This window comes from Oncorhynchus tshawytscha, linkage group LG26 (assembly GCF_018296145.1).
Source record: "Oncorhynchus tshawytscha isolate Ot180627B linkage group LG26, Otsh_v2.0, whole genome shotgun sequence".
Lineage (NCBI taxonomy): Eukaryota > Metazoa > Chordata > Actinopteri > Salmoniformes > Salmonidae > Oncorhynchus > Oncorhynchus tshawytscha.
In genome coordinates this window covers 21,774,338-21,794,466 of record NC_056454.1, presented here as the reverse complement: position 1 = coordinate 21,794,466, position 20,129 = coordinate 21,774,338, and the positions used below count along the sequence as shown (strand labels likewise).

Genomic DNA, 20,129 nt, shown 5'->3' with positions numbered 1-20,129 from the left:
AGTGTATTTCCCGCTGTGTTTCCTGTCTCTCTGTGTCTTGTATGTTAGTCAAGTCAACCAGCGTGTTTTTCTCCATACTCCTTTTGCTATTCTCTTTTTGATAGTCTTCCTGCCTGATTTTGACCCCCTGCCTGACTCTGGACTTCTTTTCCCGCCTGCCTGATCATCCTGCCTGGCCTGACCTTGATACTGCCTGCCCTTCGGTACCTTTTGAACTCTGAACTGCCTGACTCTGGACTTCTTTTCCCGCCTGCCTGATTATCCTGCCTGGCCTGACCTTGATGCTGCCTGCCCTTCGGTACCTTTTGAACTCTGAACTGCCTGACTCTGGACTTCTTTTCCCGCCTGCCTGATCATCCTGCCTGGCCTGACCTTGATGCTGCCTGCCCTTTTCCCTGTCCACGACCACTCTCTTCCCCTATTGGATTCATAAATATTGTAAGACTCCAACCATCTGCCTCCTGTGTCTGCATCTGGGTCTCGCCTTGAGTCGTGATAGAAACACCCAAATAAAACAACGAGGTGCTCAACTGTTGGCTGAAACCACGCAATTACAGATCCGTGCGTTTTTCTCCAGGGTCTCCTCTCGCACTAGACGGTTGGGCTCAATTACAAAAACATAGCACACGTAGACTAACTACTGTATTTCACCTTTTAAAAGTTAGTAAAGCTGCTGAGATACTCAATCGCTTGATCTGCCAGATGTTGACTGGTCTATGCCCTCCACTTCTCCTGGGAGATAAAAACTTTTTTTCTCTCTCTCCTTCCTCAGTCTCATCTCTCTCCCCCCTTTCCTTGCGGACCCCCCAATACTTTTGTGAAAAATGTTCACATTTTAAAACGTAACTATCACAAGCGAAATTACATTTTCGCATGTGAAAATCGAATTTGTACTTTCAAATCTAACTCTCACATGTGAAAAACATGTGATCACATGTGCAATTAAAGTATATTTTTTAGAAGGGTTGTTAACCCATTTCCATTTAAACCCGCTCCTCCTCTCTCTCTCTCTCTCTCGCCCGCGGCATCTGGGGCAGGAACATGAGTCATATTTCATTAGAACAACACCAACTCTACACAACACAGACCCGCTGCGTCCCAGTCCAGACCCCAGCAGAGTGCATTAGCGGTAATGATAGATCGCACAGGCATTCACTGGCAGGATGCGGAGAGGGTGAAACAATAATAATTGAACAGCAAGTGACCCCCTTCACTTTTCAGAGATTGTACACTGGGTGCATGGTGAGATTGTGCGCTGCACTGTGCTTCCATTCAGATACGCGCTGGGAGGAGTATGTGCCACATTGTTTCCGTGTGTGCGTGTGGGTCATTGATGTGAGTGTGTGCAGTGTCTAGGTAGCGGCGCTCCCCGCGGATGTTTGAACTTCGTGCCTAAACCTATAACGGATGCGTCACGTCGGCTCTGTCATGCGAATCCTCCCGTACGCCAACGCACAGCGCACGCTCGCTCCCAAGACGACACCGACTCCGTGACTCTCCATTTGAGCTGGTGACGCTGCTCGCTCTCTGGCGGTAGAACAGGATGTTTGGCATTTGTACCGATTTGTGCTCGCACGGTGCGTCTTCTGTGAGATGGACCGAGGAGAGGACCAGTGACCAAACATGCCTACAGTCCTCCGCGACAAGGGCAAACTTTCCAACGTCTCTTTGTTGCTTCGATGTGCTTTCCAGGTGAGAAGAGATACATGGCTATCTATTCAGTCAAGTTCATGTGATAGTCAAGAAATACCATTTCTTATAGTTTTTTTGCTTTCTGTGTTTTACTTGAAATGTAGAATACTCTTTTGTAATAACATTTTTTGTAGGCTATTATATTTCCGTTCTCATTTCAATTTACTGTAAAGTGAAACCAAAATTAATTATATAGAATAATGTAACAAAGCTAGTTAAAGGATGTATTGCAAATACAAAACAACAATTCACATGGTTTGAAATGTTATATTGATTTGTACAGTCTATGGTTTGAATAGTCACGATGAGATGTAAAATAAGTTGAGAAGTCTTGAGGTCAGAGACAGTTAAACCCATTTCCGTCGTTTGACAGGCCAACCCACAACCTTTCGTTTTCACTTTAGATTGAAGCATACACTGTTCTAAATATAGAAACGGTAAGAGAACTATGAAGACATTTAAATACAACTGTACTACATAGACCATCACATCGGTCTATGGGCGCTGAATAGGCAACAGATGGTTGTAGAATAGTTGGTCTGTATGCTGTTTGTTTGAAGGTGTTATGATGGGTTGAGGCTGGTTGGGCCGCAGGAGACCGTGGTGTGTGTCTGGGGGATTGCGTCACCATTACTGTACCCTGCTGATGTTTTAAGAGATGTGTGAAATGCATTATGCATATTATGCACACATTCTACAGCCACACTTTCAGCACAGTGTTCAATGACAGAGGTTCACCTCTCTCTCTTTCTCTCTCTCTCTCACACACACACACACACACACACACACACACACCTCTCCATGCCAGTGCTTGATCACGCAGTCAGACAGTGGAGTGACTCATGCACACACACACACACACACACACACACACACACACACACACACACACACACACACACACACACACACACACACACACACACACACACACACACAGCAGAGAAAATAAGAACAGTCTCAACAGCCAATTATTGCAGGATATCCAAGGATATGCAGTAACAACAACCACCAGTATTTCAGCAAGAAAGATAATGAGTGGAAAGAGGGACAGTAAAATGGGGACTAGAGATAGAGAGAAGGAAGGTAGGATGGGGGAGAGAGAGAAAGGGGAGAATATGAGCATCCCTCCCATCAACAGCTGTGATTGTTTAGATATGATTCACCAACCAACATCAACCTCCCCTCAACTGTGTGTGTGTCCATTTCATACGTGCACTCCTGACTAGTGTTTTAGATCCACTGAATCATCTCTCTCTCTCTCTCTCTCTCTCTCTCTCTCTCTCTCTCTCTCTCTCTCTCTCTCTCTCTCTCTCTCTCTCTCTCTCTTGTTTACTATTTTTCTCTATCTCACTTTCTCTTTGAGACTATATGCAACATCTGGAACAGGAAATGGTAGTGGCAGGCATGTATAGCTCACAGGTGTGTGTGTGTGTGTGTGGACGTGCAACCTGTCATTGAACACAATGCTGAAAGTGTAGCCATATTATAAGCACAGATAGAAAAAGGAGCCAGATGTTTAATCAAATGTATAAATCTGATCCATCCGGTTGGAAGTTTAATTTAGTTATTTCACAGGGAATTTGCAATGCGTAGGCCCTCTGGCTACATTTACTTCAATACAAAACCTAGGAGGCTCATGGTTCTCACCCCCTTCCATAGACTTACACAGTAATTATGACCACTTCCAGAAGACATCCTCCAACCTATTAGAGCTCTTGTAGCATGAACTGACATGTTGGCCACCCAATCAAACGATCAGAGAATGGATCTAGTACTGAAAGCATCAGCTACAATTAGCTAGCACTGCAGTGCATAACATGTGATGAGTATTACACTCAAAGAGAGAGAAAGACAATCGTTGAACAGTTTATAACAAATTATGGAGAAGCAAGCTAAGTAAGTGAAAGTGAAACATGAAAAAAATACGAAATATAGCTAGAGAGAGAGCTAGCTATATTTCGTGTTTTTTTTCATGTTTCACTTTCACTTACTTAGCTAGTAAATGCAGCTAGCTAGTCTAGCCTACTCAAACACTCAGCTTAAACAGAGAGGGATGCTATGTTAGCTAGCTGGCTATTGCTATCCAATACTGGGACTCTTCCAAGTCAAGGTAAGCTTTTGGTTTTACAAATGTATTGCCACCGGGGCCCACCATTGTAACTGCTAAACTGCTTGCTGTACACTGTTGTAGCGGGTTGTCGCGTTTTTTTCTGCCTGGTCACAAACAGCTGATGTGTTGTGCACTGAAGTCCAGAAGCAAAGGGAAAAGGTGAGAGGAGGAGAGCGCGTAGGAATTCTACAACGATTAAAGGAATCATGCTGTTTGTATGTGGCTGCTATGAAAGTGAACTGTGTTTCCGTGTGATCAGGGATGTATTCATTCCGTCGGAAAAATATTTTTGGAACGGAAGCAAGCTGAATGAAACGGCGCTAAACATATCTGTATTTGTCAAATCTAAACTCTTGTTTGCAACTGTTGGACTAATGATTACACTCTATATCAGCTAGATGCAGGCAGGAGTGTTCAAGGCGGTATTGAACGTGTCAAGTCTGTCACCTTGATTACTCAAATTTCACTTGACCTGTGTGCACCTATGTTGTAAACGTTCATTCATTGGCTAGGTTGGAGCAACCTGATGGGAATAGGGAACATTTTAGTATCATGTAGTAGTCTAAATCTATCGATGTTACCAGTGGTGGTTCTAGCTTGTATGGCTCCCTGGGCGAACCCCGCTGCACCATTCTGCACTAACTGTCATTTGTACTCAGACGTTTGGAACAACACAAATAAATAATCAGAGCATTTAAAACGATATAAATATAAAAATATATACAAAAATAAGACTCATACATATCAAAAAGAAGTAACAAAGACAAATAGAAACAAATTGTAGTATATAAATACAAATAAAAAAGAGAATCAAATTATTACACTATTACCCTATTGCTAACAAAAAACACACAAATAAATCTAAATTGCACAAATCAATACACAAATAGAATAACACACTTGTAAAGAAGAGAACCTGATTTTTATACTATTGCAATTCAAACAAGAAACACACAAACTAAATTGCACAACTAATTGCATTACTAATTGCATCAGTACTGTACAAAGTTAGAGGTGCGCTATTTGATAGATTCCCCCTTGCCGGGGGCGCCGCATGCCGCCCCCGGCAAGATGCTGCCCTGGGCGGCTGCTCATGTCGCCTATGCCTAAATCCACCACTGGATGTTACAATTAACTGAGTGAATGGAATATGAATGACAGTCATCCAATATGCTGTAATAGAAATAAGAACATGCTCGTAAATTTTTTTATTGTCCTCCCTCATCTGAAACACCCCCCCCACCGCCACTGGTAGTAACATAACACATATTTAACTTCAATACTTTTGTTCAGTTTCTCTTGCACAAGGGTAAAACTGGTTCATGTGAGCTTTGCTAAATACACTGAGCAAAAATATAAACACAAGATGCAACAATTTCAAACATTTTACTGAGTTACAGTTCATATAAGGAAATTAGTCAATTGAAATACATTAATTAAGCCTTATCTATGGATTTCACATGACTGGGAATACATATATGCATCTGTTTGTCACAGATACCTTTAAAAGAAAGACAGGAGCAGTCAGTATCTGCTGTAACCACCATTTACCTCATGCAACGCCTCATGCATCTCCTTCACATAGAGTTGATCAGGCTGTTGATTGTGGCCTTGGAATGTTGTCCTACTCCTCTTCAATAGCTGTGCAAAGTTGCTGGATATTGGCGGGAACTGGAACACGCTGTTGTATACTAAAACGTGAGTTGATGGCGGTGGATGAATGGCATGACAATGGGCCTCAGGTCACGGTATCTCTGTGGATTGAAATTGCAGTCGATAAAATGCAATTGTGTTTGTTGTCCGTAGCTTATACCTGCCCATACCATATCCCCAGCGCCACCATGTGGCACTCTGTTCACAACGTTGACATCAGCAAATCGCTCGCCCACATGACGCCATACGATCTGTCTGCCATCTGCCCAGTACAGTTGAAACCATAATTCATCCTTGAAGAGCACACTTCTCCAGCTTGCCAGAGGCCATCGAAAATTAGCATTTGCTCACTGAAGTCGGTTACAACGCCGGATTGCAGTCAGTTCAAGTTCCTGGTGAGGATGACGAGCACGCCGATAAGCTTCCCTGAGACGGTTTCTGACACTTTGAGCAGAAATTCTTCGGTTGTGTAAACCCACAGTTTCATCAGCTGTCCGGGTGGCTGGTCTCAGACGATCTCGCAGGTGAAGAAGCCGGATGTGAAAGTCCTGGGCTGGCGTTTTTACACATGGTCTGCGGTTGTAAGGCCGGTTAGACATACTGTCAAATTCTCTAAAACGACATTGGAGGCAGATTATGGTAGAGAAATTAACATTCAATTCTCTGGCAACAGCTCTGGTGGACATTCCTGCAGTCAGCATGCCAATTGCATGCACCCTCAAAACTTGATACATCTGTGGCATTGTGTTATGTGAAAAAAATGCACATTCTACAGTGGCCTTTTATTGTCCCCAGCACAAGGTGCGCCTGTGTAATTATCATGCTGTTTAATCAGCTTCTTGATATGCCACACCTGTCAGGTGGATGGATTATTTTGGCAAAGGAGAAATGTTCACTAACAGGGAGGAATGTAAACACATTTGTGCACAAAATTTGAGAGAAATAAGCTTTTTGTGAGGATGGAACATTAATGGGATCTTTTATTTCAGCTCTTGAAACATGGGACAAAGACTTTACATGTTGTGTTTATATTTCTGTTCAGTATAGGTACAACGGTAGACCTGTTTTATCAGAGTAATGGATATAGCCTCTGGTGGTAACTTGGTTTGTATGGGTATATTAGGGATGAAGTGCATGTATAGACCTAGTATATATGAATTTTGAGGCTTGAGCTTAATGCCCATGAATTGACCTTGTTTATGTAATGGGGTGTAGAGATGTACCAGGCTCCTATAGGTCATGGGTTTGAACAGACATCTATTGCCCTTTCAAATCCTTTCTGATGACACGTTTGTGGTAGAAAAACGGTGAATGAGAATGGGAAAAATGTAATATACCACTGTACTATGAGTTTATCTATGAAATGATTAGAGTATAGAGGTCAGAGGTCACAGGACTAAGATATGCAATAAACAGGGTTGGAGTGTGCAGTGGATAGCTGGATACAGGTACATGTTGATGACTTGGTGGAATACAGGTCTTGGCAAAGTGGGTAACAGGGCTGAGATAGGCAAGTAACAGGGCTGAGATAGGCAAGTAACAGGGCTGAGATAGACAAGTAACAGGGCTGAGATAGGCGAGTAACAGGACAGAGATAGGCAAGTAACAGGGCTGAGATAGGCAAGTAACAGGGCTGAGGTGTTTAGGCAAAGGAACTGGAGTCAATGGGTAATACATAAGGCTAGGTAGGATATGGGTGTATCAGGACTTGGTTGCATTAATATTAGGATATTGGCATGTGGGTGTTAGGGTTAGGTTTGTGGGTAAGTGGGCTGAGGCATATAGATATTGGGGCTGGGGTGTGGGGGTCATTGGGTTTAGGTGTGTGGGTAAGTGGGCTGATGTGTATAGATATTGGGGCTGGGGTGTGTGGGTTATTGTGTTTAGGTGTGTGGGTAAGTGGGATAAGGTATATAGATATTGGGGCTGGGGTGTGTGGGTCATTGGGTTTAGATGTGTGAGTAAGTGGGCTGAGGTGTATAGATATTGGGGCTGGGGTGTGTGGGTCATTGGGTTTAGATGTGTGGGTAAGTGGGATAAGGTATATAGATATTGGGGCTGGGGTGTGTGGGTCATTGGGTTTAGATGTGTGGGTAAGTGGGATAAGGTATATAGATATTGGGGCTGGGGTGTGTGGGTCATTGGGTTTAGATGTGTGGGTAAGTGGGATAAGGTATATAGATATTGGGGCTGGGGTGTGTGGGTCATTGGGTTTAGATGTGTGGGTAAGTGGGATAAGGTATATAGATATTGGGGCTGGGGTGTGTGGGTCATTGGGTTTAGATGTGTGGGTAAGTGGGATAAGGTATATAGATATTGGGGCTGGGGTGTGTGGGTCATTGGGTTTAGATGTGTGGGTAAGTGGGATAAGGTATATAGATATTGGGGCTGGGGTGTGTGGGTCATTGGGTTTAGATGTGTGGGTAAGTGGGATAAGGTATATAGATATTGGGGCTGGGGTGTGTGGGTCATTGGGTTTAGATGTGTGGGTAAGTGGGATAAGGTATATAGATATTGGAGCTTGGGAATAGTGGTAAATACTGTATCTCTTAATTTTATTATAGGCACAGCACAGTATGTTCCCATCGGTCGTGACAGAAAATAAAACATACCGTTTCACATACTTTTCAATATTATTTTTCAAAAAGCAAAATGGGGTTAGGGGTTACTAATTGTATAAGGTGTACATAGTCGGCATATCTGAAAGAAATGTGTGAACAAATGTGTTCACACTAGGATCCGCAGAAGGCTACAGTAATGATGGTTCAATGCCCACAGAGGATCCGCAGAAGGCTACAGTAATGATGGTTCAATGCCCACAGAGGATCCGCAGAAGGCTACAGTAATGATGGTTCAATGCCCACAGAGGATCAGCAGAAGGCTACAGTAATGATGGTTCAATGCCCACAGAGGATCCGCAGAAGGCTACAGTAATGATGGTTCAATGCCCACAGAGGATCAGCAGAAGGCTACAGTAATGATGGTTCAATGCCCACAGAGGATCAGCAGAAGGCTACAGTAATGATGGTTCAATGCCCACAGAGGATCCGCAGAAGGCTATATTAATGATGGTTCAATGCCCACAGAGGATCCGCAGAAGGCTACAGTAATGATGGTTCAATGCCCACAGAGGATAAGCAGAAGGCTACAGTAATGATGGTTCAATGCCCACAGAGGATAAGCAGAAGGCTACAGTAATGATGGTTCAATGCCCACAAACACACACCATGGAACACTGCAGATTAGCAGATTACCGAACACAACAAACAGACAAGCAAGTCTCAGTGAAGAATCTTTTTGATGTAGGCTCACAAGCCCTGGTTGGGTTTCGCAACCTATATCTGTCAAGGCATTCTCATTGGTTACTGAAAGACCACCACTGTATAGACCTCCACAACACCTGTTTTATGTTACTGTGTGGATGTTGTCTGTATGACCTTTCTCAAACTGTTTTTCTGTCCTCACTCAGGTCATAGGAAGTGAGTGTAGCAGCTGTGTCTAGGATATTCTAGGGTAAGAGATGGTTGACTTTATACTCCCACCTGGCCTACGGGACCATAACTGCTGCACTGATCTACACTGCTCTGCACTAGCTAAATCAGGTGTGTAGTGCTGGAACAAATGTGTGTGTTGGTACACGTTACACTTTCTCCTGTCCTCTTAGAGGTGGTTGCCCTGAGGCTACTAGTAACAGGCCTTTGGGGGAATCTCTGTTGCTGTTGGTAGCTGAAGCTGAACAGAGTATGTCTGACTGCATCCTGCCTACTGAAATACTGTTCCAGTGTGCTGTTCATGGTCTACCTTTCCTAGCCAAAAGACTAGCACAGGAGAGAGAAATGAAGAGAAAGGATGGGGAGAAATAGAGGGAGAGCAGACAGAGAGGAAGGCGAGAGGAGAAAGAGCAGAAGAAGAGGGAGGAAGAGAGGGAGGAGGAGAGGGAGCAGAGAGAGGGGGAAAGGGAGTGGAGAGATAGCGGCACACTGCTCACCTGGGAAAGCTTGTTGTTGTGAGAGGAGGGGAGTAAGGGATGAATCAGTGTCCTTGGTTACTGAGAGGGAGGAGAGGAGAGATAATGAAGTGAAAGGAGGAGTAGAGAGAGGGAATACTTGCCTTCTGGGGTTATGGGGAAAGGGCTGTGTTTATGAAGAAGAGAGGGGAGACGAAAAGAGTGAGAGAAGTGACAACAGGTACTAGATGTGTCTACTGCATTACATGTGTGTGTGTGTGTGTGTGTGTGTGAGCGTGTGCGTGTGCGTGCGCGTGTGCGTGCGTGTGCGTGTGTGTGTGTGTGTGCGCATGTGGGTGTGCGTGTGCGTGTGTGCGTGTGTGTGTGTGTGTGTGCGTGCGTGGGTGTGTGTGTGTGTGTGTGTGCGTGCGTGTGTGTGTGTGTGTGTGTGTGTGTGTGTGCGTGCGTGTGCGCGTGTGCGTGTGTGTGTGTGTGCGCGTGCGGGTGTGTGTGTGTGCGTGTGTGTGTGTGTGTGTGTGTGTGTGTGTGTGTGTGCGTGTGTGCGTGTGTGTGTGTGTGTGTGTGTGTGTGTGTGTGTGTGTGTGCGTGTGTGCGTGTGCGTGTGTGTGTGTGTGTGTGTGCGCGTGCGGGTGTGTGTGTGTGTGTTAGACTGAATTGAATGAAAGGAGACATGCTTCTCAGAGCAGACTCTCCTTACTGTTCAATACTGAGCACTAACAGACTCTACTGTTCTATCACACATGTCCATCGGTTTCAACTCTCTCTCAATTCAATTTCAATTGAAGGGGCTTTATTGCCATGGAAAACATATGTTTACATTGCCAAAGCAAGTGAAATAGATAATAAACAAAAGTGAAATAAACAATAAAAAATGAACATTACAGAATAAAGACATTTCAAGTGTCATATTATGTCTATATACAGTGTTGTATACATTCTGATGTGCAAATAGTTAAAGTGCAAAAGGGAAAATAAATAAACATAAATATAGGTTGTATTTACAATGGTGTTTGTTCTTCACTGGTTGCCCTTTTCTTGTGGCAACAGGTCACAAATCTTGCTGCTGTGATTGCATTGTGGTATTTCACCCAGTAGATATGAGAGTTTATAAAAATTGGATTTGTTTTCAAATTCTTTGTGGGTCTATGTAATCTGAGGGAAATATGTGTCTCTAATATGGTCATATATTTGGCAGGAGGTTAGGAAGTTCAGCTCAGTTTCCACCTCATTTTGTGGGCAGTGTGCTTTTGTCTAATTGTGTTGCTGTCCTGGGGCTCTGTGGAGTCTGTTTGTGAACAGAGCCCCAGGACCAGCTTGCTCTGTAGGTGAGGGCATTGTTATGGAAGGTTTGGGAATCACTTCCTTTTCGAATTGAACGTCTCTTTTCTGGATTTTGATAATTAGCGGGTTTCCGCCTAATTCTGCTGTGCATGCATTATTTGGTGTTTTATGTTGTACACAGAGGATATTTTTGCATAATTCTGCATGCAGTCTCAATTTGATGTTTGTCCCATTTTGTGAATTCTTGGTTGATGAGTGGACCCCAGACCTCACAACCATAAAGGGCAAAGGGCAAAGTATTTTTAGCCAGATCCTAATTGGTATGTCAAATTTTATGTTCCTTTTGATGGCATAGAAGGCCCTTCTTTCCTTCTCTCTCAGATTGTTCACAGCTTTGTGGAAGTTACATGTGGTGCTGATGTTTAGGCTGAGGTATGTATAGTTTTGTGTGTGCTCTATGGCAACATTGTCAAAATGGAATGTGTGTACATGGATTTTAGACTGTTGTATGTTTTTCCCCCAACACCACTTTCTATCACTTTCTATAGCAGACCCTCATGCCAAATTGAGTCGAACGCTTTTTTGAAATCAACAAAGCGTGAGAAGACTTTGCCTTTGTTTTGGTTTGTTTGTTTGTCAATTAGGGTGTGCAGGGTGTATCCGTGGTGAAGTCTCTCTCTCTGTCACACACATACATCCACACACACACCAGTGGTGGTCGGTGCCGTTTAAGATTAGGGAGGAATTTTGTCATTTTTTAATGAGCATGGCCTTATTTCTATTACAGCAAATTGGATGACTGTAATTCACATTCCATTCACCCAGCTCAATGTAACATCGATAGATTTAGGCTATTACACGATACACACATTTTCCCTCTACCCATCATGAGGTTTCTACAATCTAGCCTACGAATGAACGTTTTTAACGTAGGTGCACAGGTCGCAAGACAAATTGGAGTAATCAAGGTGACAGACATTGAAACATTCAGTACCACCTTGCACACTCTTGCCTATATCTAGGTGATCTAGTGTGCAATCATTAGTCCAAACGTTCCATTTTGGAAACAAAACGAGAGTTTCTATTGGGCAAATTTAGGTAGGTTGATCCATTTTTTGTTCCGTTTGCTTCCATTTAATTTTTGAAGAAATTTGTTCAAAACTGTTCAACTATTCTCTTTCTCTTTCTTTGAGTACTCTACTCACAACATTTTATGCACTGCAGTGCTAGCTAGCTGTAGCTTATGTGTTCAGTACAAGATTAATTATCTAATCCTTTGATTGAGAATTATGTCAGTTCATGTTGCAAGAGCTCTGATTGGTTGGAGGACGTCCTCCCAAAGTTGTCATAATTACTGTGTAAGTCTATGGAAGGGGGTGAGAACCAAGAGCCTCCTAGGATTTGTATTGAAATCAATGTACCCAGAGGAGGCCCGGAATCTAGCTGACCTCCCGTTACACCATGGTGCTCTCCTACAGAGTGCTGCTGAGGCTACTGTAGACCGTCATTGCAAAACAGTTTGTTTTAATCAAATTATTTGGTGATGTGAATTTAGTTGTAGTTGTATCTAAAAAATTATAACTTTTTGAATGTTTCACTATTTGTATTTTTTTTAATTCACTAAGTAGGATGGTCCTCCCCTTCCTCCTCTGAGGAGCCTCCACTGACACACATACACACACACGCACACAGCCATCAGAACAGATAAGGCCTGACCTTTTCCAGAGCCTGCTTCCTGTTCAATGGCGATACAAAAGTCAGCATGGACTAGACACACTCACACGCTCACACCATGCACCACGCACACACACACACACACACACACACACACACACACACACACACACACACACACACACACACACACACACACACACACACACACACACACACACATCCCTTTCTCTGACATGTTAATAATCCATACTAAACAACTGTATTATTCTTCTTCTAACATGGCTGTGACTTGTCTTTGTCAGTCAATCTAATCATTTGTATGCGATGAGGATTGGTGCAAAGATCTCTCTCACTCTCTCTGGCTGGCTTCCTATTCAGAGCTTGGCTCATGTACTCAGATAGAGCAGATAGCAGATAACAGATAGCAGATAGGATAGTTCACTGGGCACTGTCTCATAATCACCCTGATGATTATCACCTGGATCATCAAAACCCCTGTCCTCCCTCTGGTAGACCAGTGCTTCAGGGACATCACTTGCAAACACACACACACGCAAGCAAGTACGCACGTACTTGCACACACACACACACACACACACACACACACACACACACACACACACACACACACACACACACACACACACACACACAGACACACACACACACACACACTAACAAAAGAAAGATCACAAAGACAACTACAAATATGCACAACATACACAGAAGTTGATGTACAATATACACAAAGCGGTAGGAACAAAAGACAGGTTGTCACTCAAAACACATCACAGACACAATAGAGCAGAAACCTGTTTCACACTGTGTATACGCTGTACCTTGACACCTCTGAATTCACACCGACACACACAAACACGCAGACACACACACACATAGACATACACACAGATCATGGACAATGTATCACAACCTACATCATTCACAGACACCCTACAATCTCCATCCCCATCCCTCACCCTCATGTCTTTCACAGACCCCCTACAACCCCGATCCCCATCCCTCACCCTCATGTCTTTCAATGGCTAGAGTTAGATCTGCATGTTCTTTTATTTAGGAAGGTAGTGAAATAAAAGTTGTCAATAAAATAAATAGTAAAGTACAGATACCCCAAAAACGACTTAAGTACTACTTTAAAGTATTTTTACTTAAGTACTTTACACCACTGTAAGCAGGGAAGTAGAGAGTAATCTGAGCCACTGTTTCAGAGGGAGTCATGATAAATAGCACAGCACTCCCTCTAGTGCCATTCACCTTCTATTGGCAAAAATATCCTCATTGGGCACTTAAGCCTGTACCATGAGTCAACCCCAGAAAACTCAAATTCTTATACTGTGTGTGTGTGTGTGTGTGTGTGTGTGTGTGTGTGTGTGTGTGTGTGTGTGTGTGTGTGTGTGTGTGTGTGTGTGTGTGTGTGTGTGTGTGTGTGTGTGTGTGTGTGTGTGTGCAGATGCTTGTCAGTAATGTTAGTAAAGTCTATCCAATCTCTGTGACCTCTGACCACTAACCTTCATACCCCCAGGACATGAACCACTCCTGGCAGTCCCAGCAACCCTCAGGAGGTGGCCAGGCCCAGTGCTTACTCTACAACCCTAAAGTAGGCCTATGTGTGTGTTTGTGTGTGTGTGTGTGTGGGGGGGGGTCTTTAAACTTTATCAATCTATCTCTCTCTCTCACTCTCTAGGACACAAAGCAGCACACTACTCAGCACAAACAACGTATGTATTCACAGTCTAAGGTGTGTGTATTTGTGCGTGGGTGTCTGTGTGAGTGTGTGTGTGTGTCTGTAACCTTTCAGGCTGCTCAGGAATATGTTATAAGAATGAATATATGTTTGTCAAACATGTGTGTGTGTGTGTCCTCACTCCCTCTCTCTCTGGCAGCTCGGGGGGATGACCCACCCTCACCTGGCGCCTCACAAATCGTAAGTGGGACACGAGAAATAAATTCTACCTAAGGTCACCAAACAGTGCCGGGGCTGTATTATGTAACACACACACACACACACACACACACACACACACACACACACACACACACACACACACACACACACACACACACACACACACACACACACACACACACACACACAGAGGGGGAGTAGTACTAATCTGTTGTGCAACAAACATGACGTTTTAGTTGTGCAACAAACATGACGTAAAAACACCAGGACACCAGGCCAAAGGTGACCTGACATTTCTGTTAACTTTTCCAGTAGCAGAACAAAGAGTCTCCTAGCTTATTAACCCTTTATATCCTCTTTCTCAGTCAGAGGTGGCTTGACTCTCATTACCCCCTCAAAACTAGACATTATAGCCTTTGTATACTGTACTTCATACTTCACTTTTACTTTACTTTAGAGTACCATTACTTTACTTTGGTCTTTCTCTTGACGTATGTTTTTCAAATTTTTCCCAGCATGCTCGCTGATGACTTGAAGCTCAGCAGTGACGACGATGATGCTGATAAGGTAGGGAAGCCCAGGAACATTCTACAAACCTTTTCGAAAATGTTTACAACATTTCAGAATGTCTCTCTCTCTCTCATGACCTGAGCTAAATGTTTCCTTACTTCCATCTGCCCTTTCTCTTTCCTCCCTCCTCCCCTCCACCCTTCCTCCCCTCCACCCTTCCTCCCTCCACCCTTCCTCCCCTCCACCCTTCCTCCCTCCACCCTTCCTCCCCTCCACCCTTCCTCCCTCCACCCTTCCTCCCTCCACCCTTCCTCCCTCCACCCTTCCTCCCCTCCACCCTTCCTCCCTCCACCCTTCCTCCCTCCACCCTTCCTCCCTCCACCCTTCCTCCCCTCCACCCTTCCTCCCTCCACCCTTCCTCCCTCCACCCTTCCTCCCTCCACCCTTCCTCCCCTCCACCCTTCCTCCCTCCACCCTTCCTCCCTCCACCCTTCCTCCCTCCACCCTTCCTCCCTCCACCCTTCCTCCCTCCACCCTTCCTCCCTCCACCCTTCCTCCCCTCCACCCTTCCTCCCTCCACCCTTCCTTCCTCCACCCTTCCTCCCTCCACCCTTCCTCCCCTCCACCCTTCCTCCCCCTCCACCCTCCCTCCCCTCCACCCTTCCTCCCTCCACCCTTCCTCCCCTCCACCCTTCCTCCCTCCACCCTTCCTCCCCTCCACCCTTCCTCCCTCCACCCTTCCTCCCCTCCACCCTTCCTCCCTCCACCCTTCCTCCCTCCTCCCCTCCACCCTTCCTCCCTCCACCCTTCCTCCCCTCCACCCTTCCTCCCTCCACCCTTCCTCCCTCCTCCCCTCCACCCTTCCTCCCTCCACCCTTCCTCCCCTCCACCCTTCCTCCCCTCCACCCTTCCTCCCTCCACCCTTCCTCCCTCCACCTTTCCTCCCTCCACCCTTCCTCCCCCCCCTTCCTCCCCCACCCTTCCTCCCTCCACCCTTCCTCCCTCCACCCTTCCTCCCTCCACCCTTCCTCCCTCCACCCTTCCTCCCCCTCCACCCTCCACCCTCCTCCCCTCCACCCTTTCTCCCTCCACCCTTCCTCCCTCCACCCTTCCTCCCTCCACCATTCCTTTCTGCTCCCTCCAACCCTTCTCTATGTTCATCCTACTGTACATAAAACATAAAACATAAAAGGAAGCCAAAATATTTTTTTGGGGGGGTAACTAGTAACAGGACTTTGTAACTGAGTACGTTGGCTACATCCCTTATTTGAAGTTGTATGAACAACATAGAAAGGAGAGAAGAGAAACAGTTAGTTGGAAGGGTTGGTAGGAAGACAGGGGGGAGGAGAGTGAGAGGTGCTCCCTGCAGTGAGTGCGGTTCTGGGCCAGGGCTGGAGTGAAAATTGGAAGGAGAGGAGAAGGAGAGAGAGAGAGAGAGAGAGAGAGACTGGAGAGTTGGCAATAGTTGCTCTCTGAGGGAGCTGTCTGTGCTCTCTCTGTTAGAATGGAGATGCATTTCGCACACACACACACACACACACACGTCTAAAGTGACATCCCCTTCTTGTTTCCATTTCTCCATCTGTATTCATTTGATAGAACTGGAAGCTGAAATCGTCTGGCATGCTTTTGCCATATTGTTTTCACCTGTCCAACAGCACTTCAATATGAGCAGCACAGGAGTTCCACTGCTTGCTTATTGTTGACAGATCACTCTTGTGTTGTGGATAACTGCTCCTGCACCGTAGGAAATGCAGATGAGCTTCGTGATTTACATAAATTAGCTGAAAACCCGCACTAACACATGGTTATAGTCACAGTATAACACTATAACAGTATAACAATATAACAATATAACAGTATAACAGTATAACAGTATAACAGTATAACAGTATAACAATATAACAGTATAACAGTATAACAGTATAACAATATAACAGTATAACAGTATAACAGTATAACAATATAACAATATAACAGTATAACAGTATTGCAGTATAACAGTATTGCAGTATAACAGTATAACAGTATAACAATATAACAGTATAACAATATAACAGTATAACAGTATAACAGTATAACAGTATAACAATATAACAGTATAACAGTATAACAATATAACAGTATAACAGTATAACAATATAACAGTATAACAATATAACAGTATAATAATATAACAGTATAACAATATAACAGTATAACAGTATAACAATATAACAGTATAACAGTATTGCAGTATAACAGTATAACAGTATAACAGTATAACAATATAACAGTATAACAGTATAACAATATAACAGTATAACAGTATAACAATATAACAGTATAACAATATAACAGTATAACAATATAACAGTATAACAGTATAACAGTATAACAGTATAACAATATAACAATATAACAGTATAACAGTATAACAATATAACAATATAACAGTATAACAATATAACAGTATAACAGTATAACAATATAACAGTATAACAATATAACAGTATAACAGTATAACAGTATAACAATATAACAGTATAACAGTATAACAGTATAACAATATAACAGTATAACAATATAACAGTATAACAGTATAGCAGTATTGCAGTATAACAGTATAACAGTATAACAATATAACAGTATAACAGTATAACAATATAACAGTATAACAGTATAACAGTATAACAGTATAACAATATAACAGTATAACAGTATAACAATATAACAGTATAACAGTATAACAATATAACAGTATAACAATATAACAGTATAACAATATAACAGTATAACAGTATAACAGTATAACAGTATAACAGTATAACAGTATAACAGTATAACAGTATAACAATATAACAGTATAACAGTATAACAGTATAACAGTATAACAGTATAACAATATAACAGTATAACAATATAACAGTATAACAATATAACAGTATAACAGTATAACAGTATAACAGTATAACAGTATAACAGTATAACAATATAACAGTATAACAGTATAACAGTATAACAGTATAACAGTATAACAATATAACAGTATAACAGTATAACAGTATAACAGTATAACAATATAACAGTATAACAATATAACAGTATAACAGTATAACAGTATAACAGTATAACAATATAACAGTATAACAATATAACAGTATAACAATATAACAGTATAACAATATAACAGTATAACAGTATAACAATATAACAATATAACAGTATAACAATATAACAGTATAACAGTATAACAATATAACAGTATAACAGTATAACAGTATAACAGTATAACAGTATAACAATAAACAGTATAACAGTATAACAATATAACAATATAACAGTATAACAGTATTGCAGTATAACAGTATAACAGTATAACAATATAACAGTATAACAGTATTGCAGTATAACAGTATAACAGTATAACAGTATAACAGTATAACAGTATTGCAGTATTGCAGTATAACAATATAACAGTATAACAGTATAACAATATAACAGTATTGCAGTATAGCAGTATAGCAGTATTGCAGTATAACAGTATAACAGTATAACAATATAACAGTATAACAGTATAACAATATAACAGTATAACAGTATTGCAGTATAACAGTATAACAGTATAACAATATAACAGTATAACAGTATAACAATATAACAGTATAACAGTATAACAGTATTGCAGTATAACAGTATAACAGTATAACAATATAACAGTATAACAGTATTGCAGTATTGCAGTATAACAGTATAACAGTATAACAATATAACAGTATAACAGTATTGCAGTATTGCAGTATAACAATATAACAGTATAACAGTATAACAATATAACAGTATAACAGTATTGCAGTATTGCAGTATAACAGTATAACAGTATAACAATATAACAGTATAACAGTATTGCAGTATTGCAGTATAACAATATAACAGTATAACAGTATAACAATATAACAGTATAACAGTATAACAATATAACAATATAACAGTATAACAATATAACAGTATAACAGTATTGCAGTATAACAGTATAACAGTATAACAATATAACAGTATAACAGTATTGCAGTATTGCAGTATAACAGTATAACAGTATAACAATATAACAGTATAGCAGTATTGCAGTATTGCAGTATAACAGTATAACAGTATTGCAGTATAACAATATAACAGTATAACAATATAACAGTATAACAGTATAACAGTATAACAATATAACAGTATAACAATATAACAGTATAACAGTATAACAGTATAACAGTATTGCAGTATAACAGTATAACAGTATTGCAGTATAACAGTATAACAGTATTGCAGTATAACAGTATAACAGTATAACAATATAACAGTATAACAGTATAACAGTATAACAATATAACAGTATAACAGTATAACAGTATAACAGTATTGCAGTATAACAGTATATGTAATCTAATTTTGGCAGGCTAATAGCATAACCATCGATCAAGCAACATTATGGACTAAATGTTCAACTCCTGTTGCTTTATTTTTATTTTTTGCTCAACAATACTGGTGAAATGAAGATCATGCTGTACATAATGAATGACACCAGTCTATTTGACCTCCCTTCTCTGTCATCTCTCTACTAGGGCCCTGAACAGTCAGCCCCCTGGGTTGTTAACAACAGGTACTAGATGTGTCTACTGCATTATATGTGTGTGTGTGTGTGTGTGTGTGTGTGTGTGTGTGTGTGTGTGTGTGTGTGTGTGTGTGTGTGTGTGTGTGTGTGTGTGTGTGTGTGTGTGTGTGCGTGCGTGCGTGGAAGCAATATGAAAGGTCAGGATGTGTGAAATGTGACAGCTGGAGGATTTCTCTCTCCTGGTCACTCTTGAAAACACACCCACACCCACACATACACACACACACACACACACACACACACACACACACACACACACACACACCCACACACACACCCACACCCACACATACACACACACACTGATAGTGATATATGAAGAGGGCCTACAAGCGTGAATGCCCACATATTGTTTGTGTGTGTGTGTGAGTGTGTGTGTGTGTGTGTGTGTGTTCGTGTATCTGTGTGTTTGTGTATCTGTGTGTAATCTGACCCCTCTCTGGTGTGTGTGTTGACTGACAGTCTGTCGGAGCAGCACACACACACACATGGTGGGAGGGTGAGACATTCCAGCTCAGACTCTTCAGGCTCAGACTCCTACAGTGAATTGGAGGAGGAGAGCAGTGGCCAGCGCTCCCTTAGCCCAAGCCCAGAAACACACTCCGATCCTGGGACACCCACCGACACTCAGGCCCTTGGCTGCACCAAGGAGGTAGTACCCCCACGCTCA

At 42.3% G+C, this 20,129-nt stretch overlaps 1 protein-coding gene across 4 annotated transcripts in view; it reads left to right on the top strand.

Annotated features, from left to right (window-relative positions):
* The first annotated feature begins 1,179 nt into the window (after positions 1–1,179).
* aff3 (AF4/FMR2 family, member 3) overlaps positions 1,180–20,129 on the top strand; it is a 34,792-nt gene continuing 15,842 nt past the window's right edge. The window contains exons 1-8 of one of the 4 annotated variants that reach the window (XM_042306453.1): positions 1,188–1,692; positions 8,928–9,060; positions 13,924–13,998; positions 14,086–14,139; positions 14,285–14,325; positions 14,823–14,874; positions 19,410–19,447; positions 19,922–20,111. In XM_042306453.1, the coding sequence (XP_042162387.1) occupies positions 13,927–13,998; positions 14,086–14,139; positions 14,285–14,325; positions 14,823–14,874; positions 19,410–19,447; positions 19,922–20,111 (447 nt within the window). In that variant the 5' untranslated portion in view covers positions 1,188–1,692; positions 8,928–9,060; positions 13,924–13,926. Of the gene's footprint in view, positions 1,693–8,927; positions 9,061–13,923; positions 13,999–14,085; positions 14,140–14,284; positions 14,326–14,822; positions 14,875–19,409; positions 19,448–19,921; positions 20,112–20,129 lie in introns of all 4 variants that reach the window. The other 3 variants (XM_042306455.1, XM_042306452.1, XM_042306454.1) reach the window with 3 other exon arrangements.